This window comes from Heterodontus francisci, chromosome 18 (assembly GCF_036365525.1).
Source record: "Heterodontus francisci isolate sHetFra1 chromosome 18, sHetFra1.hap1, whole genome shotgun sequence".
Classification (NCBI taxonomy): domain Eukaryota; kingdom Metazoa; phylum Chordata; class Chondrichthyes; order Heterodontiformes; family Heterodontidae; genus Heterodontus; species Heterodontus francisci.
In genome coordinates, this window is record NC_090388.1 from 21,724,111 (window position 1) to 21,746,679 (window position 22,569).

At 43.7% G+C, this 22,569-nt stretch overlaps 1 protein-coding gene across 3 annotated transcripts in view; it reads right to left on the reverse strand.

Moving 5' to 3' along the window:
• tmem117 (transmembrane protein 117) overlaps positions 1-22,569 on the reverse strand; it is a 307,799-nt gene that overhangs the window by 90,320 nt on the left and 194,910 nt on the right. For all 3 annotated transcript variants that reach the window (XM_068051188.1, XM_068051189.1, XM_068051190.1), the window contains exon 5: positions 18,264-18,361. In XM_068051188.1, coding sequence (XP_067907289.1) covers positions 18,264-18,361 — 98 coding nt within the window. The remainder of the gene's footprint in view (positions 1-18,263; positions 18,362-22,569) is intronic.

A 22,569-nucleotide genomic window follows, 5' to 3' on the forward strand; every position in this document is an offset into this window, starting at 1 on the left:
CCAACAAGAGAGAATCTAACCATCTCCCCTTGACATTCAATGGCATTACCATCGCTGAATCCCCCACTTTCAACATCCTAGGGGCTACCATTGACAAGAAACTGAACTGGAGTAGCCACATAAATATTGTGACTACAAGAACAGGTCAGAGGCTAGGAATCCTGAGGCGAGTAACTCACCTCCTGACTCCCCAAAGCCTGTCCACCATCTACAAGACACAAGTCAGGAGTGTGATGGAATACTCTCCACTTGCCTGGATGGGTGCAGCTCCAACAACACTCAAGAAGCTCGACACCACCCAGGACAAAGCAGCCCGCTCGATTGGCACTCCATCCACAAACATTCACTCCCTCCACCACTGACGCACAGTGGCAGCAGTGTGCACCATCTACAAGATGCACTGCAGCAGGCACCAAGGCTCCTTAGACAGCACCTTCCAAACCCACGACCTCTACCACCTCAAAGGACAAGGGCAGCAGATGCATGGGAACATCACCACCTGCAAGTTTCCGTCCAAGTCACACACCATCCTGACTTGGAACTATATTGCTGTTCCTTCACTGACGCTGGGTCAAATTCCTGGAACTCTCTTCCTAACAGCACTTTGGGTGTACCTACCTCACATGGACTGCAGCGGTTCAAGAAGGCAGCTCACCACCACCTTCTCAAGGGCAATTAGGGATGGGCAATAAATGCTGGCATTGCCAGTGACGCCCACTTCCCATGAATGAATAAAAAATAAATAAATAAATACCCTCACTGGTCCTGAAAAGTTAATCTGATATTTATGAAATGTCAAATTTCTCCATTGTGATAAAAAAAATCCATATGTTGTATCTTTTTTTTTTAGAAGTTTGTCAATGATATTTTAATCCAATCATAATGATTTATTTCACCATCTTAAAATTTAAATTAAAAGTTGTGATCATCAGTCCTTTTAACTTCCTGGCTTGCTGTCTATGTGAATACTTCAATGTGATGCTGCTTACCCTGCTTGCTGACGTCACTGCTGCTGGATGCCTGGAGATCCCCTTAACGTGGTGCCAGATTTAAACTGCCATTGGGAAAGGCAAAAACCACGCCACAGGGATTGCTAGGTCCTTGTGGGCAGCTTTCATCAAGGTCAGTGGTGAGTGCCGTTGCTTCGGTGCTGATTGCATAATCCAGTCCACAAATAAACAATATTAACTATACCTGATTTACAAACAGTATGTAGGTTCATCAGAAAATACAACTACCCACACAACTTAAAACAGCATAACCTTATAATATGCTTCTGCTTCAGAGATACAATAATACACTGTATAAATTATATTTTCATAGGCAAATTAGGTGACTTTTGAAACATTTCCTCTCATTACTTAAGCAAAAGTCATATCTGTATGAATGTTGGTATATGTAACAAACTAATACTAACTAAATTAATGTTTACATTTCACACTCACAGCCATCAACTCAGATACTGGTACCACGCATACTTTAGAGGGTAGCATAGAGACGGTATCTGTACATGGTGACTCATCATCCATCAGACGCTGCATTGTGGTTGGTTCCACAATTGTGCTGATGGTGATGGCTACCAACAGGGCCAAACGTAGCACAGGTGCCAGCTCACCCTTGCTGTTGCCTGTCAACCAGCCAGGCAGACTGCTGCCGCCCATGTTGAGATGGTACCCAGAGCAGCCCAGATCTGCTTGAGTGTGTCCTGCAAGCCATCTGCAGTCTGATCCACTGAATAGTCTTCCACCAGCCACTGGGTAGTGTTTCGTAGAGGCACTAGGACAGGCAAAGGCACATAGACGAAGGCACTAAGCGAATGCACAAGGGGGAATTTTAATTCAATTAATTAATTAATCTGGAATAAAATGCTAGTCTCATTAATAATGATCATGAAACTACAGGATTGTCTGACCTGCTTCACTAATGATCTTCAGGGGAGGAAATTTGCCATTCTTACTTGGTCTGCCCTAAACGTGTCTCCAGATCCACAGCAATGTACTTGACTCTTAACTGCCCTCTAAAATGGCATAGCAAGACACTTAATTGTATCAAACTGCTACAGAAAAATGCACTGTGGGTGTACCTACACCACATGGACTGCAGCTGTTCAAAAAGGTAGCTCATCATTACCTTCTTAAGGTCAATTATGGATAGGCAATAAATGCTGGCTTTGCCAGTGACGCACACATCCCAAAACCGAATAAAACAAATCAGTTTGCTCTGCATACTCCTGGCGGTCATTAAGTGCATGTGCACTTTACCAATATGGCGCCCGGCAATGCTTCACATCAGAAGTGTGTACAAACACCATGAATGCCATTTTGGAACACTAAAAGAATTTGTAGTGCCCAAAAAACAGGTGCTACCAAACCCAATTTCGGTCCCTAGATCTCCCGTGTTTTTATTTGTGACCAGTTTGATCATTTGTTTGTAATGATATATAAGTATAAGTGTACATAATTATATCTGTAAATATAATTGCATCATTATTTACAGAGAAATGTATGATGTATCTGTTATATTTTACGTATTTAATAAGTGTAACATGCATACTTTATATAATACATAATATACAAAGAAATTCCTAACAAGATAATATAATTACATTAGAACCATAAATTGTTATTTTTGCATACTAAAATATCTTCTTTACACTACATTACCAGGTAATCTCCAAAGGCATTGCCCACAGTATAGAGTCATCGAGTTATACAGCACAGAAACAGGCCCGCTGGATCATCGTGTCTGTGCCGGCCATCAAGCACCTAACTATTCTAGTCCCATTTTCCAGCCGTCGCCTTGTATGCTATGGCGTTTCAAGTGTTCATCTAAATACTTATTAAATGTTGTGAGGGTTCCTGCCTCTACCACCACTTCAGGCAGTGAGTTCCAGATTCCAACCACCCTCTGGGTGAAAAACTTTTTCCTTAAATCCCCACTAAACCTCCTGCCCCTTACCTTAAATCTATGCTCCCTGGTTACTGACCCCTCTGCTAAGGGAATAAGTCTCTTCCTATTTAACCTATCTATGCCCCTCATAATTTTGTATACCTCAATCATGTCCCCCGTCATCCTTCTCTGTTCTAAGGAAAACAACTCTAACCTTTTCAGTCTCTCTTCATAGCTGAAATGCTTCAGCCCAGGCAACATCCTGGTGAATCTCCTCTGCACCCTTCTCCAGTACAATCCTATAGTGTGGTGCCCAGAACACAGTACACAGTACTCCAGCTGTGGCCTAACTAGCATTTTATACAGCTCCATCATAAGCTCCCTGCTCTTATATTCTATGCCTCTGCTAATAAAGGCAAGCGTCCCATATGCCTTCCTAACCACCTTATCTACCTGTGCTGCTGCCTTCAGTGATCTATGGACAAGTACACCAATGTCCCTCTGACCTTCTACACTTCCTAGGGTCCTACCATCCATTGTATATTCCCTTGCCTTTTAGTCCTTCCAAAATGCATCATCTCACACTTCTCAGGATTAAATTCCATTTGCCACAGCTCCACCCATCTTACCAGCCCTCGATATCATCCTGTAATCTAAGGTTTTCCTCCTCACTATTTACGACACCACCAATTTTCATGTCATCTGCGAACTTACTTATCATACCTCCTATATTCATGTCTAAATCATTAATGTACACTACAAACAGCAAGGGTCCCAGCACCGATCCCTGTGGTACACCACTGGTCACAGGCTCCCACTCACAAAAACAACCCTCGACCATTATCCTCTGTTTCCTGCCACCAAGCCAATTTTGGATTCAATTTGCCAAATTGCCCTGGATCCCATGGGCTCTTACCTTCTTAACCAATCTCCCATGCGGAGAATGTGGTCACTCTCATCTCTCTCTCTCTCTCTAGTGCTTTTATCCTTCTGATTCGTTGTTTCTTATCTTCTTTTCTTTCTCGCTCTGGTGTCTTTATCTTTCTGATTCGCTGTTTCTCCTCTTTTCCTTCTCTCACTCTCTCTCTCCTCTTCTCAACTGCTTTGCTCCCCTTAACCCTTCTTGCTTCTCTCACTGTCCTGTGTCTCTCTTCTCCTATTTTTGGGTGGGAGGTGGCAGTGGATGGTGTACCAGAGGGTTCAGCTACCGCATTTGGAGTGGGAATTGAGAGGAAAATGTAGCCTTTAGTGGCATCCTTCCCATTCCCTGCCCCAATCACATCCCTTCATTCCAACCCTTACCACTTCACCTTCCCAAGATCCAGTCCCCTTCCTACCATCCCCTTACTCCAAATCCTAACATTTTCTCATTGAATGACTCACTCAACTCTTGTATCCTCTGCTCCACCAGCACTCACCTCAATATTAAACTTCGATCTCCATCTGCCAATCCTAGTCATTTCCCCCAATGAAAGATGCCAAAAAGCTAGACGCCCCCTTATTTTTAGCCAGTTTTGCTCATCCTCTTCCCCTACCTCCAATACCCATTTCCCCCAAAAGTTGCTTTGTTTTATTTTAAAATACAACTTAAAGCAAAATAAATCAATTACGAGGGAAGAAAATTGGCTGCCTAACATTTTGTCAATGAAGCAGTCTCCATCTATTTCTCCCTCTGTCTCATAAATGCAAAATTAAAATCTCTGTCCCACTGAGACACATAATTGACCTTTTCTGACAGCAAAATACAAGTGGAGATAATTAGTTATTTCAAAATTTAGTTTTTTAGTTGAAATAATGTGAAAAGAAAAACATTATTTCTCTTCCACACTACTTTCCCTTTTCTTGACCTCAGTCTCTCTCCCTTTCTATCATTTCTTTTAATTTATATTATCATTCCCGTGGAGGCCATCAACAAACCGAAAGAATCGAATCTACTGACTGACCTCATTTAACTTTTAGATGGCGTGGTACTATTTCAGTCTGTTTCAGTCACTGAAGACAGCTGCTGTAAGTCCTTCACCAATTGTCAGCCCTCAGTCTAGGCTTCTTTGAAGGCAACCAAACTGCTGCTTTGTAGTCTGCTTCAATTCCAAGCAGCCTCTCTAAAAACATAAAAACCTGCAGCTCTTAGCCGATCTCTATCAACTGATTTTTTCATCCACTGCAGTCTTTTCTCAACTCTCAAAAGCCTTCTGGTCAAACTGAAACTTAACCTCCCATCACTTTTTTTTTCTCAGAGGACTGTTTTGTTGCTTAACCTGGATTTGACTTCCCAGAACCTGAAAGCCTTTAGTTTCAATTTCAAATCAGGGACTGTCTCAAAAAAAAATCAAGCACAAGCCGTATAGGACTCAGTCTTGGCTGATAAGTGGCAAGTAGCATTCGCACCACAGGCAATGACTATCTCAAACAAGAGAGAATCTAACCATCTCCCCTTGACATTCAATGGCATTATCATCACTGAATCCCCCACTATCAACGTCCTGGGGGGTGGGGGGGGGGGGGTTACCATTGACCAGAAACTGAACTGGAGTAAGCCATGTAAATACCATGGCTACAAAAGCAAGTCAGAGGCTATAAATCCTGTGGTGAGTAACTCACCTCCTGACTTCCGAAAGCCTATTCACAATCTACAAGGCACAAGTCAGAAGTGTGATGGAATACTCTCCACTTACCTGGATGGGTGCAGCTCCAACAACACTCAAGAAGCTCGACACCATCCAGGACAAAGTAGTCCGCTTGATTGGCACCCCATCCACCAACATTCACTCCCTCCACCACCAACGCACAGTGGCAGCAGTGTGTACCATCTACAAGACCCACTGCAGCAACTCACCAAGGCTCCTTAGACAGCACCTTCCAAACCCACGACCTCTACCACCTAGAAGGACAAGGGCAGCAGTTTCATGGGAACACCACCACCTGCAAGTTCCCTTCCAAGCCACACGCCATCCTGACTTGGAGCTATATCACCATTCCTTCACTGTCATCGGGTCAAAATCCTGGAACTCCCTTCCCAACAGCACTGTGGGTGTACCTACCCCACATGGACTGCAGTGGTTCAAGAAGGCAGCTCACCACCACCACCTTCTCAAGGGCAATTAGGGATAGCCACATCCCTTGAATGAATAAAAAGAAGTCTACGCATGGAAGACTGCATTACATTTAGTACATATATTAAAGTTTATAGAACCCAAAACAAAAACTGCAACAGGTATGTAATCTGAAGTGACATCTTTTTCTCTTAAGATTTAAGCATTTGGCTACTGGGAAGAAAGTGCTTGGAGGTGAAGAAAAATATCCCATCAATACAGTGACAGAATAATAGGGAAGTGTCTAGGGAAATTAGGTATGCTGCACATGGTGGGCTGAATTTTATCCAGCCTGCGGAAGTGGGATTGAAGGCATGGGGGCCGAAAAATTGGGAAGCGACCCGCTCGCCTGGAACCCAACGTCAAGGCATAGGTTCCGGATTTCATCAACGGCTGGATAGGTCCAAGGTGGCAATGGGACTGTAATTTGAATTTCTGCGCAGGTACCTAACATGTATTTACATGGACTTCACTCCGATTTTATGAAGGGGTTTGGATATAATCAACTCCACAGGGGGATCACATGCCTTCGGATTCACACCCGGTTAAAGTTGATGGTACTGAGACGAGGCCTCAGGGCTGGCCATGGAAAGCAGCCAATGGGGAAAGCTGGATGAATGCAGGAAGGGGAACAGGGGGAGCAGTGGCCATTACCCGACAGCGGAGGAACCCTCACGGCAAGGGTGCGTGCAGCCCTTGAGGCAAGAGTGGGTGCAGAGAAGTTGTAGCCCTCGCTCCAAGAGTGGCCTTCGTCTCGTGTGGTGGGCTGTCTGCAAGTGTGGACATTGAGAGTCATTAGCCTGTGTTCAGAGGGGAGTGGCATGGGGAAGTTTCAAAAGTCAAGGTCCTCTCTCCACAGGAGGGGGAGCGACCAGCTGGCTTGGGTCTCATACACACAGTGTTTGTAGATCTCTGCGCTGTGCAACAGGGATTCAGTGGGAGGCAAGGCCAGGTAGGGGCCTGGCAGGCTGGTGACAATCGACTGGGGGAGCGACAGCAGCCGTCTGCACCAAGAAGGGCATATTCACGCCAGAGTGTGTACCGGTTTCATCTCAGCTGCCTCTAAACGTTCCAGCGTCAGTGTCAGCGATGACTGCGGCTCTCCAGGGAGGCTGTCGCTAATTTATGTGCCATTCTGCAGGATGAGCTGCAACCCATGGGCTTTGATGGACATCCAATGCCCAGGGCCTGAAGATCACTGTGGCTCTCAACTTTTACGCCTCCAGCTTTTTCCAGGGTTCCACTGGGTTCATGGCGACTATGTGCGGTACCAGACTGACCCTGACAGTCAGGCAGAGAAGGCCATCGGCTACGGGGCCAATGCTGGATTCCCCAGGTGCAAAGTGTGATAGATTGCACGCATGTGGCCATAAAGTTTCCCACAAAGCAACCAGCCGCCTTCATCAACAGGAAGGGCTTCCATTCCATCAACATGCAACTGGTCTGTGACCACAAAAGTATTTCCTGCAGGTGTGTGACCGCTTCCCAGGCAGCAGCCATGTCGACTACATACTTCGGCAGTCCCAGCTTTTCCAGCTCCCCCGCTCACCTTCAGGGATGGATTCTTCGGGAGAAGGGTTACCCATTGAAGACATGGCTACTCACGCCATGAGGAGCCCTCACACTGCAGCAGAGGAGAGGTACAACTCCTCTCGGATCCACCCAAGTAACCATCGAGCAGGCTATTAGCCTGCTGAAGATAAGATTCCAATGGCTGGATCGATCCGGTGGAGCCCTGCAAGTGAAGGTGTCGCATATTGTGGTGGACAGCTGTGATCTGCACAATCTAGCATTGCAGAGGGGGGAGGCTTTGCGTCAAGAGGACAACTGAATGCCACTCATCACCCGATGAAGAGTATGTGGAGGAGAATGCCAATCAGGCAGCGCGGGATGATGAAGCCCTCGTACCGGAGGTGAGGGCCATTGAGAGATGCGCAAGAGAGGCCAGGACAATCTTATACATATCCGGTTTCTGCCACCATGATGCCTGTTCCAAGTGAACTCAATAAATAATCACCTCACTGCATTCCGCTTGTTGCCTATCACACTCCCATGTTTTGTGCCCGGCTCACCAGGTGGACGCACAAAGTAGAGAAGGTGACCATATGTGGCCTCATCCAGTGCCATCACCAGGACCCGCGACAGGCAAATAAAATTCAGCCCGATCAGACTGCGCAATTCAAATTCAGTAGAATCAAATCCAAGCCCAGCTTTAGGGAAAGGCTGAGGCCTTCAAATAAAAATCTTAAATTAATATATTAAAATACAAAAAAGGCAAACTAGTGGATTAATTTAATGATGCTATTGCAAAATATATAATGTTTTGGATTTTTAAAATTTTGTCCGAACCTTTACTTTGGATAATAGAAATGACATTTACTGAGGAGAAAGAAATGACAGCTGAAAAAAATAGAAAGCATTTTGAGCAATTTATGGGAAGCAAGTTATGCAATTTCAAGACAATATACTATAACTATAAAATAGCACCAATTGTTTGTCTAACACGTTTAACATTGAAAAAGCCTATCAAAACAGCATCTATAGGACTAACTGGTATGGCAGGTACTCACAGTGAATTTTCAAAGAAATGTCCACTGTAGCTATTGAATTTAATATATAATAGATGTTGTACAGGATGTAATTTTATTGAATCCAATGTATGAAACAAAGATACTGTACAGAAAATACCAGTCTGCAGGCTGAAGTGGGATTGTCAACAGAAGAAAAAAATAAATTGAACAAACATTAAATATTAGTCGCAGTCAAATATTGAAAAAAAGATGAATACACTGTCAAACATAAAGTTACAATAGACCAGAAAATGAAATTGGAAAGATTGCACATGTGCAGCCCACATGATGGGGATCCATGCTTTGTGGGGTGGGGAAAAAACTGATGGGAGAGAAATCTCATGGCTTCTGAAAATGAAATCTTGAATAATAGACAATACAGTTAAACATGAGGAGAATAGATACTGAATTGATCGACTGTACAATCAGTCTGTAATTAGCACTGGAGAAAGTGTGGGGGTTAGAAACAGCCAGATAGGTGTCTGCAATGATTGAGTGAAAGTGAACCTGCATGACTAGAAATGTTTAAAGAGAAAAAGCAAGTAGCAGTGAATAAGAGAAGCTGCAGGCAATTAATGTAAATTTGGCACAAGGCTGCAGGAATGCTCCTGGCAAGGGGACACCAGGGTGTGGTAGGATTTTACATCAGAGTTGTGGGGGCAGTACTGCCTACAGCAGGCAAGGTTGCCAGTTCTCTCTATATTTCTGCCTCTACTGTCTTCCAGAATAGCCTCAGGATCATAGAATTACATTGAGTCTATCGCAAATAAGTTGGTCATTCGGTCCAACTGGACTCGGCCAGTGTTAACGCTCCACAAGACCCTTGTCCCACCCCTCTTCATCTAAACCAGTGTTGTCGAACCTTTTCGGGCGGAAGGCCGCATTACGATGTTTGCTCAGTCTGGGGGGCCGGTGAGCAAATTTCGAAAGATAAAGGCATTAAAAATGTACCTTGCTAATAAAAACAACAAATGTGCATTTTTGTGAAGAAGCTTTAAATGAGAAGACTAATTTATTGACTTACTTTCTCGTCACTATATTGAAAATTGATTTAGTGGCGTACCTGGCATTGTTTTTGCTTGCATAAATAGTCAATCTCTGCCTGCACACTTGATGTAGAGATGCAGAGTATTCTGGATAGATTTCCAGCTGTCAGGAGTGATCTTGATCTCTCTCTCTGTCACCATCTCTCTCCCTGTGTTCCCCCTTCTCTGTGTTGTTCCCCCCCTCTCTGTGTCATCCTCGCTCTGTGTTCTCCCCCCACATCCCCCCTTTCTCTGCCCCCCTCTCTCTGTCCCCCTTCTCTCTGTTCCCCCCACTTTCTCTGTTTTCCCTTTCTCTCCCTGTTTTGCCCTCTCTCTCTATCTCTGTTCCCCTCTCTCTCTCTGTTTCCCCCCCCCTCTCTGTTTCCCCTCTCTCTTGCCCCCCCGCCGCTCTCTCTCTGTTTGCCCTCTCTCTTTCCGCACCCCCCCCCCCTCCCCCGCTGCTCTCTCTCTGCTCCTCTCTGTTCCCACTCCCCCTCCCCCTCTCTCTCCCTTTTTCTGACAGTTGCACTGAGTGGGAGTTTTCAGCACAGCCGCTTTGTGCTCGTTCAGTTTGTTTAAAAACATTACGCTGAGTTTCACAGATCAGCTGCTGAAGCGGGAACGCCCTTCCCAACATCGGACAGATTTGGGGTTTTCTGGTGGGCTTGTAAAAAAAAATGCAAGAAACCCCGAATCTGTCAAAGTTGGAAGCGCAGTCCTGCATCAGCAGCTGTCACTGTGACACTGACAACGCCATGTTTTTAAAAGGCCAGTCTGCAAGAAGAAAACAAAGGGAAATTTCCCATCTCCAGTCACAGAGCCCTGGGGAGAATGAAGAACGGCCCCGGGTACAGTTTGCATTTGCGGGCTGGATGGAAACCTTTGGCAGGCCGAATCCTGGCCTGTGGGCCGTATGTTGGACAACCCTGATCTAACCCTATCAGCATATCCTTCCATTCCTTTCTTGCTCATGTGCTTATCTAATTTCACTTTCTGTAATACCAGCCAATATGCTACTCAAATATGCATCAAACAGGTAACTGATGTATTAGTCATTAACCCTTCCATCTCCTTTCCCACAGGACAGCAGTGACTCGGCTGCCCAATTTTACTGCATTACAGAAGTACAAGGGACCATTGATAGTAGTCATGTGAGCATCTAGCCAGAAGGTTTAAAGTCCTCCTCACTTATGCACTGGCTCACCAGGTACTCTTTTCTCTAGCTCACTAACATCTGCTGGGAAGTGCTCAGCTGCACCAGTAACTCTAAACTTTGTTGAGATGTATCCACACACAGATGCTATCTTACCTTGAGCCACTGTAGAGTTCATCTTACAGGCTTACAATGAAAGAAAAGGAACAAAATTTGAAATGCTACATCCAGGACACCTTCAGGCCAAGTGTGCACTTTAAAATACCATGTGTGAAATGTGTACAAATGTGGGTATGTCGGGATGGGAGAGAGAAAGAAGGGGAAAGAAAGAATGAACTTGTATTTATTTAGTGCTCATCACACCTCTCAGTATATCCTAAAATGCCTCATGGACAAAATAGTACTTTGAAGTGCAATTATTTTCTGCACAGTAAAGTCCCATAAACAGCAGTAAGGTAAATAACCAGTTAATCTGTTTTCATGGTGTTGGTTGAGGGAGGAATGTTACCCAGAACATGGGGAGAATTCCCTACTCTTTTTCAAACAATGCAATGGGATCATTCATGTTTACCTGACCAGCCTGATAGGGCTACAATTTAGCACCCATCCAAAAGGATGACACCCTCCAACCTTCCCCTATAGTCGAATATAGCCCAACAAAGTGAAACCGCTGGATGGTACTAGCTTTGACCTTGGGGGATAACTGTACCCCCACACTCCCCATGCTCTTATATATAAGGATGTCAGGCGGCCTTCTCTAAGGGACCCGGGAGCTTGTAATTTCTGAATCCAGCTCAGTTTTGATCCTGTACATTATGTGCCATTTTACAAGATAAGCAAAGAAAAATCTTCACATGTTGCAAGATAAAGGAGCATATACACAGTGTCAGATATTCCCAACCTTCAGTCTGTCCTAAGTTGTCAGTAAGTGACCATACAACATGCAGCTACCTTCTGCTATAATGATTTATGCATGAATTCTCGTTAAGACAACCAAAGATTAACGTGTCAAGGCTTTTTATTGTAATTTACAGCTGGACTATTTGTCTTGTTGGAGTATGGGAATTATTGATAAGAAATTACAATTCTTTAAGGAATTAGAAGAGCATGGCAAGGGCCATCAGTAAATGTGACACTCTTCATAGGCAACACTTTGTATACCTGGGCAATCCAAAGATTCTGTTAGCTATTTTTACCTAGTTTCCTGAAATTGTGCCATCATCTTCTGCAGGCATTGACCCTGATCACTCCCTTCGGTGTTACATACTGCTCTGCTGATCTCTGGATGGCTGTCCAGAAGACCAACCCTCCTCACATCTACTCATTCAACAGCACAGTGGCGCAGTGGTTAGCACCGCAGCCTCACAGCTCCAGGGACCCGGGTTCGATTCCGGGTACTGCCTGTGTGGAGTTTGCAAGTTCTCCCTGTGTCTGCGTAGGTTTTCTCCGGGTGCTCCAGTTTCCTCCCACAAGCCAAAAGACTTGCAGGTTGATAGGTAAATTGGCCATTATAAATTGTCACTAGTGGGTGGTAGGGAAATATAAGGACAGGTGGGGATGTTTGGTAGGAATATGGGATTAGTGTAGGATTAGTCTAAATGGGTGGTTGATGTTCGGCACAGACTCGGTGGGCCGAAGGGCCTGTTTCAGTGCTGTATCTCTAATCTAATCTAATCTAATCATCACCTCCAGCTACTGAATTGGGGATTTCAATGATGTGCTGCTGTGTCAGGATTGCTGGGCCCGATCTCCCTGGCAGCGCGTGGCCCGCATGTGCAGGCTGCCATTTTATCGCCCACCTGCACTCCTGGTGGCAGGAGAATAAAATTCAACCCTTTTTATGAAGCAATGAAAATCACCAATTGTTAGCGATTTATCACTTGCCGCCTCATGAATCACACTTTGGTAATTGCTTCAATTTAACTGATGATTGATTCTGTATTTCTGGCAATACAGTTTGGATAGATCTTGACATGGCGGATGATGCAGGATGCTGAGCGTTCTCTTGAACTTCATCTGCAGATTTTTTTTTTGGATTGTTTTCCAACCTACCCCATTTTCTTGTGTTTCTCCTGAAGTGTTAGCAATTTTCATGTTTTTGTGTTTGTTTATAATATCACTCTGTTGCCTCACTGAGCTAGCCTTTTACATCATTCAACCATTTCCTGCTTTTCTTTTAAGCAAGTTGCAGCTCATTAAACATGCTCTGTGATTAAATTACCTGTTTTTTTTTTATTCCTCCCTTATGTTCAGACTCAAAGGTTCAATTTTCAGTTCTTAAGAAAGATTCTGCCCAAAACTTTAACTTGTCTTTTCTCTTTACAATTTCTGACTGGTTTAGAGGTAGATTTCCCTCTTCACTGCATGGGTGGTAATGTGGCATGACAGATCGCTTGCCCAGTACAGAACCTGCCTGATTTTCATTCCACTAAAATCAATCGAATAAAAGTCAGGCAGATCTGTAATAGGCAGGCTACAATCCCACCAGGATGAAATATACCACTGCTGTTTATTTCAAGCAAGTTTCTAGTTTTGTTCCAATCTTTGCTGCTAACATAGCATTATATACATACCCATGACAGCCTAAACCATAACTAAGCAAAACACTGCAAAACTTACCCTGTCTTAATGCTCAACAGTGACAATTGAACACTAAAACAAACATTGATTTATTATTTGCTGTGTTGATCCATTAAATTCTTTTAATTCTCTCTACAATCTGTCAAGTGATGGAGGATCAACGTTTCTTGAGATATTAATCCAGTGTGAAAACATTAAGGAGCACATACACTGATTTCCCAAAGGGCACAATGGCTATGTGATTTAAATCTTCTCCACGGTTTCCCATCACTTTAAGTAAAAAATATATAAAAAGAAGAAAAAAAAAAGGTGTCAGCCTTGACTCAGTGATTGCACTCTCACCTCTGAGTCAGAAAGTTGTGGATTTGAGTTCCACTCCAGAGACAGCACATAATCTAAGATGACACTACAGTGTCGTACTCAGGGAGTGCTACATTGTAGGAAGTACCATCTTTCACAGGAGATGTTAAAGCAAGGCCCCACTTGCCCTCTCATGTGGACATGAAAGATCGCATGGCATTGTTTGAAGGAGAGTTGGAGAATTCTCCTGGTGTACTGGACAATAGTTATCTCTCAGCCAACATCACTAAAATAGATATAAAAACAAGAAATGCTGGAATCACTCAGCAGGTCTGGCAGCATCAGTGGAAAGAGAAGCAGAGTTAACGTTTCGGGTCAGTGACCCTTCTTCGGAACTGACAAATATTAGAGATGTCAAAGGTTATAAGCAAGTGAGGTGGGGGTGGGGCAAGAGATAACAAAGGAGAAGGTGTAGATTGGACAAGGCCACATAGCTGACCAAAAGGTCATGGAGCAAAGGCAAACAATATGTTAATGGTGTGTTGAAAGACAAAGCATTAGTACAGATAAGGTGTTAACGGACTGAATATTGAACAGCAGCAACTGCAAACATGAAAAAAACAGTGGGTAAGCAAACTGAACAAACTATGAAATGAAATAAATGCAAAAAAAAAGATTGTAAAAAATGTAATAAAGGAAAAAAAGAACAAATAACTAAAATGAAAGTAAAATAGGGGGCTGTCATGCTCTGAAATTATTGAACTCAATGTTCAGTCCGGCAGGCTGTAGTGTGCCTAATCGGTAGATGAGATGCTGTTCCTCGAGCTTGCGTTGATGTTCACTGGAACACTGCAGCAATCCCAGGACAGAGATGTGAGCATGAGAGCAGGGGGGTGGGGGGGGGAGTGTTGAAATGGCAAGCAACCGGAAGCTCAGGGTCCTGCTTGCGGACTGAGCGGAGATGTTCCGCAAAGCGGTCACCCAGTCTGCGCTTGGTCTCCCCAATGTAGAGGAGACCACATTGTGAGCAGCGAATACAGTATACTAAATTGAAAGAAGTACAAGTAAATCGCTGCTTCACCTGAAAGGAGTGTTTGGGGCCTGGGATAGTGAGGAGAGAGGAGGTAAATGGGCAGGTATTACACCTCCTGCGATTGCAGGGGAAGGTGCCATGGGACGGGGACAAGGTGGTGGGGGTAATGGAGGAGTGGACCAGGGTGTCGCGGAGGTAACGATCCCTTCGGAATGCTGACAGGGGAAGGGAGGGGAAGATGCGTTTGGTAGTGGCATCACGCTGGAGGTGGTGAAAATGGCGGAGGATGATCCTTTGGATGTGGAGGCTGATGGGGTGGAAAGTGAGGACAAGGGGAACCCTGTCACGGTTCTGGGAGGGAGGGGAAGTGTTGAGGGCAGAGGTGCGGGAAATGGGCGGACACGGTTGAGGGCCCTGTCAACAACAGTGGGGGGCAATCCTTGGTTGAGGAAAAAGGAGGTCATATCAGAAGCACCGTCATGGAAGGTAGCATCATCAGAGCAGTTGCGTCGGAGACAGAGAAACTGGGAGAATGGAATGGAGTCCTTACAGGAGGTAGGGTGTGAAGAAGTGTAGTCGAGGTAGTTGTGGGAGTCGGTGGGCTTATAATGGATATTAGTAGACAACCTATCCCCAGAGATGGAGACAGAGAAGTCGAGGAAGGGAAGGGAAGTGTCAGAGATGGACCATGTAAAGGTGAGAGAAGGGTGGAAATTGGAAGCAAAGTTGATAAAGTTTTCAGTAAATAGATTATCTGGTCAGATATCTCACTGCTGTTGCCAGACCTTCCTGTGCACAAATTGTTGTAAAATCTGGCAGCCAGTGATACATTTCAAAAGTACTTCATTGGCTGTAAAGCTCTTTAGGATGTCTTCAGGTTGTGAAAGGTGCTGCATAAACACAAGCTCTTTCAATAATAATAATAATGAAGAAGGGTCACTGACCTGAAATGTTAACTCTGCTTCTCTCTCCACAGATGCTGCCAGACCTGCTGAGTATTTCCAGCATTTCTTGTTTTTATTTCAGATTTTCAGCATCTGCAGTAGTTTGCTTTTATTATACAAGCTCTTTCAACTTTCTTTAAAACAGTAGAATGTATATTTGTTTGCTGAGAAGATTTAGTTAGCACCTTTGTTTGAACTGTAGTTTTCCTATATCTTTTCAAATACTTTCCCTGTGCATCGTCGCCAAATAGAGATTAATATATACTGATCTGAAGTATGAAGAGTGCTTTCATCTTGCTCAATTTGCATGTTTAATGGATGTAGTCTGCTGCATCAGAAGGATTATTAATCCAGGAAGGGAAAGTGCAAATAACTATCATAATCTCACTCAGCTCAAAGCTTTTTGCCATCCTGACATGTTTTTGTTCTTATGCACATCAATGAATATTTCCTTTTGTCATCAATAAACAGTTGGGAATTATTCTGTCTACAGAAGCCTCTGAATTTCAGCAAGAACAAATATGACTGGAAAAAAGAAAGGGTTGCAATTAAACATTATGACAAAATGTTTTGTCCCAACTCATAGAATTAGCTCATAATTTAATTGTAGCCCCTATAACACCTGAGATAATAAAGCAACCTCAAGTACAGTGCACCTATCACCAGCTCATTCTGCAAACTGTTCCTAATCCTTTATACCATGACAGTTACCGGCACAGGATATTCCAGAATATTGTTAGTGAAAACAGTTCAAAAATTATTCTTGAACAGCTGCCTTGAGCAATAACACAACCAGTCTCGTCCACTACCACACTTTTTCGTCTAGCCGAACTTGCTCTCACTTGAGCAATTTCTCTTCTAATTCTACTCACTTCCTCCAGATAAAAAGTGTTGCTATGGGAACCTGCATGGACCCCAGCTAGGCCTTTTGGAGTATATGTGGGACATCCTTTGTTCCAATTCTGCTCAGATGTTTCTCCTGGCATCTTCACCCATTATATTGATGGCTGTGTCAGTGCTTTATTCCATTATCGCTTTTATCTTGAAATTTCATTCACTAAGCTTTGCAATTTGTCCACAGGAGTCAAAAGGCTTTTTTTGATCTAGGTTATGCTTGGAGACAATGTGCTTGAAATGAAAATGTGGATGGAAAGTTTTCAGCACCTGGGAAAATATTGATCCCTCTACTGTAACCAATACCTCAAAAGTGTAAAGTAACCTTTACCTGCTATAGAATTGTGCATCTAGTACCCAAGCATGGAGTATCAAAAATTGCCATCACATCTGAATGTGTCAACTATGAAAAGTGACATACTCACACCGAGTTGGCTTTCATCACCTATATAATTTTTTGAGAGTGCCCATCATACTCCAGACTTCAAACTTCAATATATAAGCAAAAGAGAATGTAAAACATCTGTTTTACTGTCCTACAGGGGCCAGAAATTTAAAGTACTTTCAACAAACAGCAATTAAAGTTGTATTGACCTCAGGACCTATCTCGACCACTCCTTCAAGGAAGTGCCTAGAAATTTGGCTTGAAGTGACAAGCCAGGTCACCAGCCAGAAGTCACAATGATGCTCCAGACCAAGAAAAGTGAAATTCTGCCATTATTTAATGTGCATATATTTTCTAGAAATGGGCAGGGCTTCTGTATTACTTTTATACATGTGTACATTTGAAAGAGATTGAAAAATAATCAGCATTTAAAAAATAGCAACATATAAACCAGATGAGGGACAAGCCCAGTCTGGCAGTGAACCACAGTACTGTTATGGAGGCAGGAGATGCATTCCTGATGACCTCCAGTGGTCTCTTTAAGAATAACTAGTTAGGCAGCTGTAAACCTGTAAAAACTGAGTAGATACGCACATGTGCCAACCACCAAGTTTGGAGAGAGGGGCATCCAAAAACAAGCATAGAAGCCTGATTAACATATACAAATGGTCTAATCCTTCACGCAAGAACCTTGGGCACTTGGAAGTTGCTGGTTTCCAAATTGGCAGTGGGTACACTGCTGGGGGTGTTCAGGCATGGGAGTTCTGCCCAAAAACTGGTTCCCCCCAGTTCGAAATTTCCATCTCAAAACAGATGCAACATAGACAAATTTCTCCACCTCCCAACCAATTATTCATTTCTCTTGCCCACTCTGGCTTCGATTGCTTGTCATTTAGAGTTAAAAGATCAAACATTCTTACAAGCAAAACTTATTGCATTCACTGCAATGTAAAACCATGTGGTTGGATCAATTCTAGAAGAACAAAGGCAGCTTAGCATAAAAGTTAATTTTAGTCCATGTTTATGAAGATCAAATTCTTCTTCCTGGACTACAATATGAATCAGCAAATCAATCTTTCAGCTTAGTTTCATGACTGTAAACCTCTGCAAAAGCAAATTCTCTTGTAGTCTATGAGTGTAAGGAATCTATATCAGTACAATAATTTAGTACTTGTAATCTTGGGATGATGAATTATTGCAAAAAAAATTAATATAAGTTATGTTTGTAATTATAATCTTATTGATGTTCAAACTACTGCAAGCAGTACACTAATGGCGAAATAAGATAGCAACATCACCAAAAAGCCTCAAATCTGATTATCGGGGAAATACCTTTACGTTGAATCAGAAGTATAATGATTATAGACAATTTGGATAAATATGGCAGGTCAGTCTTACCAGAACAAGACAATTCTGTTATATCCCTTTCTCCAGAAGGCTCGAGCAGTCTTTCCCCAACCAGGATACAAATCATCTTGAAGCATCATATCTGTGACCTTCATTGAAACAAAATGGAAACAAATGTTCTGTCATTGCACATAGGATTATTTGTTCTATTTTTCCTTTTTGTTCCTGTGTCCATGTTTTCCCTTGGTCAAGAAGCTTTATTAACAGTGCTAAGAAGCTTTGGCACTTCAATATGCGGCCTTCAAGAAGTAAATAGTTGGCTCCTTCTGTGGGAATTGGACAGTGCAAGGGCACCAGAGACAATACTAAAAATGTAAATAATTGTTAGGTAGATAATTATACACAAAATTACTGTGATCTTTTATGATGTTATAGCATTCTTTATGGCATTCACTTCCCTTGTGAGCTGAATGCTTCCCATTCTTCTCAATAGACAAATATTTAAAACCCAATAAAAATTGTGACAATAAGCTGGGACACTGTTACAAGAGTGTGCTAAAGCGCAAAGTGTAGGTCACAGATACATACTGTCACGACCCGATGAAACAGTAGGGATCCCCTTCAGCCTTCATCTGGTCTTACCATAACAGGGTTTAATTTTTAACACACCGTGTTTTTAATTCCCTTTTGGTGAATCCTTGTCCACCGCTTTCCAATTATAAGGCAAAGAAACCAACACAAACAGGCTTTCTTAGGTTTAAAGAAGAAAAGTTGAAATTTATTAAACTTAAACTCTAATGCGTTTAATGCCTACGGATACACGATGCACCGACACTAGCATGTATACGTGATACACACATGCAAATAGAGACAGAAAAGAGCAGAAGAAAAATAAAGTGGGAAAGTTGGAGGCAATATCTGAAGAGTTTCTGTTATGGTTCTTCGAGCTCACTGTAAAGTCCTTGATTGTAGGGTAGATGTTCCTTTTCGTTGGAGCCCAGTATTCTTCATAACTCTTGTTCGCTGTAGGAGACTTTTCTCTCTTGGGGTTCATATGTCTTCAGTGGATTCAAAAGCTTGTGAGAAAGAGATGGGAGCAGATAGGAGAGATCTTCTCAGTTCAGGAGCAAACAGACCTTTCTCTGAGTTCAAACTGTTTGTACAATTCAGAAAAACCCAGGTTGCTAAGCAGGTTAGTCATGTGACTAACTGGTCTGACCATGTCTTGGCTTGTATCACCTTAACAGTCTCTGGAATGCTCCTCTTACACACAATACCTGGTGATCAAGGTCCATTGTGGGTTGAATATGTCAGGGAATGGTCCTTTGTCCTTCCAAGCACTATCTGTTAATATGCAAATGTCTTTTCCAGCCATGGCTGATCTGTTTACCAAGTCCTTTCTTCACTCCGGTAACAGTTTAAAATCATTGTTATTGAAAAAATTAATGTGCCTCATTCTTGGCAGGTGGGCGCCTAGCATGACACCTCCACACCCAGCGGAATGAAATGCGATTTGAGAAAATATAATATACAGGAAAGAAATCATGCATTTCTCTCATTCATTCACAAATCCTGAAACTTATTATAATCGTCCCTTTTTTGACATCCCAATAAACATGTGGTTCTTTTTTGGGGAAGTTTCTTTTCCGTTTGTCCATTTCCACAGCTGCCTAGGGTCTTCGTGTCTTTGTTCCTGCTGAGGTAATTTTTTTCCCCAGGAGAGTCAGTAGTGGGCGGGTCTATCCTGAACTCTCCTTCAGTGCTTTGCTGAGTCATGCAAAGACTTTTGACTTTAAGGGGATGGGTGGTTTTCTTTTTTCTGACTGCGGGGGAGGATTCTTTGCTAATCTCCCTTTTGTCCCAGAGGACATTGCTGCCTGCAGGTATTTGTGCAGGCTCAACTGCATTCCCCTGTGGCACTTTAACTAGGTGAGGCATCACGATCTCAGTTTTTCTGCCCCCTAGAGGTCTTTCTTTGTCTCTGCAGGTTCCTGTAAATGCAGTTAGCAACTCTGGTGGGGTGCTTCTAGGGTCTGTATTTACATAGGAGGATGTGAGGTCTAACTTTTCAAATTTTTCAGTGTTGGCTGACTGGACTGTAGGGGTTTTCAGCTGGGATTCCTCCCAGACTTCCTTTAACCTGCCCTCTTGGTCACTTGTTCCCCTTCCCTGTCCAACCTTTTGCCAGCCTTGTGCCTGTCTGTCCCCTTTTGTTCTTGGCAGAGGTCCCTGACAGATCACCAGCCCTCTGCTGGAGGGTCCTCCTAACAGGACTTAGGGGTGCAGCTTTCACTGTAGGTTGGGGTTTCCCCTCAAGCTGGCACCTGCAGCAACTCCTGCAGTACTCCATCACATTTTTGTGGAGTTTTGGCCAGTCAGACTGCTGCCTTATGCGAGTTTTGGTCTTTCGTATACTGGCATGTACAGCCACCGTAGTCTAGTGGGCCCTTCTTAATATTTCTCTCCGGTACCTCTGCGGCACCACTAACTGGTGAACCACTGTCCACCCCTGAATCTCAGGCCTGCGAGGAGAATTCCATTTCCTCATCAATATCTCATTCTTTAAATAGTAGCAGTCAGGGACTCCCTCTGTTTCACTTTCAGACTGGGCTAACTCTCGCAATACAGGGTTGGCTTGCTGAGCCTCAGATAGGGAAAATCCATTTAATTCATTCCCTGGGTCTCCTAACTTTCCAAAGAAAGTCTCAGACAGACAGACCTGGTCATTTATCTGCAGTGCTAATTCAGTCTCCTCTGGGGGAGCTGGTTTGATCATGGCCTGATCCACTACATATTCAGGGACTCTGCAGGGGTCCATCTCCTGCCACTGCACTGTCTCTCTGACCTCCTGTGGTCTTTCTTTCACTACTGGGGGGGCTACCACCTTCACCCTCACCAGATTATTACCTAGGAGCAGGTCAACCCCATCCACAGGCAAACTAGGGACAATCCCTACCGTCACCGGTCCCGAAACTAGGTCACACTCCAGGTGCACCTGGTGTACAGGTACAAGAATACACTGCCCTCCAATACCACTCACCACCATTCTCATGTTCACTGCACTCTCTGGGGGAAAGGTCAAGCCTTTTCCCAGTAAAAGGGATCTAGTGGCCCCTGTGTCCCTGAGAATCACTATGGGCTTGCTTGCCCCACTCGAGGGGTATGGGGTTCCTTTCCCTTCAGACACAAAACCTTGATAGCCTTCAGGAATCCTGTTAAATTTTCCTGCACTTGCAGTAGTAAGCTTGCTGGGTTGCACTCTTACTGCAGTTAAAGCCACAGCTTGTTCTGTGCTTTCCATCAGTCCCTCGTCTTCTCTGAGCGGGTGTGCCCTGATTAACCCTACAGGTTTTCCCTTTAGTTTCCAGCAGTCAGCTCTTAAATGTCCTGCTTTAGTACAATGGAAACACACAGGTCGCCGGGTCTTATTCCTGCTCACAGCACCTTCCTTTTTGGCTAGAGGAGGGCCCCCTGTGCCTCCTGCTTTTTTTTCTTTCCAAGGACTGCTTGGGCTGCTATCACCTTCCCACCCTTTGCCCTTTTCGGATTTGTGGGGGTGACTTGGAAAGGTTCTCCCCTGGGAGACTGACTTAGAAATTAAAGAAAACTCATCAGCTAGTATGGCTGCTTGCCAGGCTCTCTGAACCCATTGCTCCTCTACATGGGTCTTTATGGAGAGTGGGAGAAAGTGTTTAAATTCCTCTAACAGAATAACTTCTCTGAGATTCTCATAGCTGACCTGTACTTTAAGAGCCCGCAGCCACTGGTCAAAAGCCAGCTGCTTACTTCTTTCAAACTCCAGATAAGTTTGATTAGCTTGCTTCTTAAGGGTTCTAAACTTTTGGCTATAGGCTTCGGGTACTAATTCATATGCCCTGAGGATAGCATTTTTTGCCAGTTCATAATTTAATGAACTCTCATCTGGCAACAGGGAATAAACCTCATGGGCTTTTCCAGTTAGCTTGCTTTGCAGGAAATGAGGTCAGGTCTCAGCTGGCCATTTTAGCTGCTTTGCCAGTTTCTCAAGGGACACAAAATTCTTCTACATATTCTTCATTGAGTCTTGGAATTAGTTGAGCTAGTTTACACCATTTTGTACCCAGCCCTGAATTATGCTCCTCCATATTGGCCATGCTTTCACTAGGGTTATTCTGTTGCCCCCTAGTTAACTCAAGCCACTTCAGCTCTCTTTCTTCACATTCCTTCCGGAATATTCTTTCTTGCTCCCTCTCCTGCATTTCATTTTAGACTTCTTTCTCACCAGGTCATACCAGAAATTTGGGTGCTAGCATCTGGAATTGACCCACAGACAAATGAGAGAAATTGGAAGTGGGAAGCCAAATTGTTCCCAATCAAA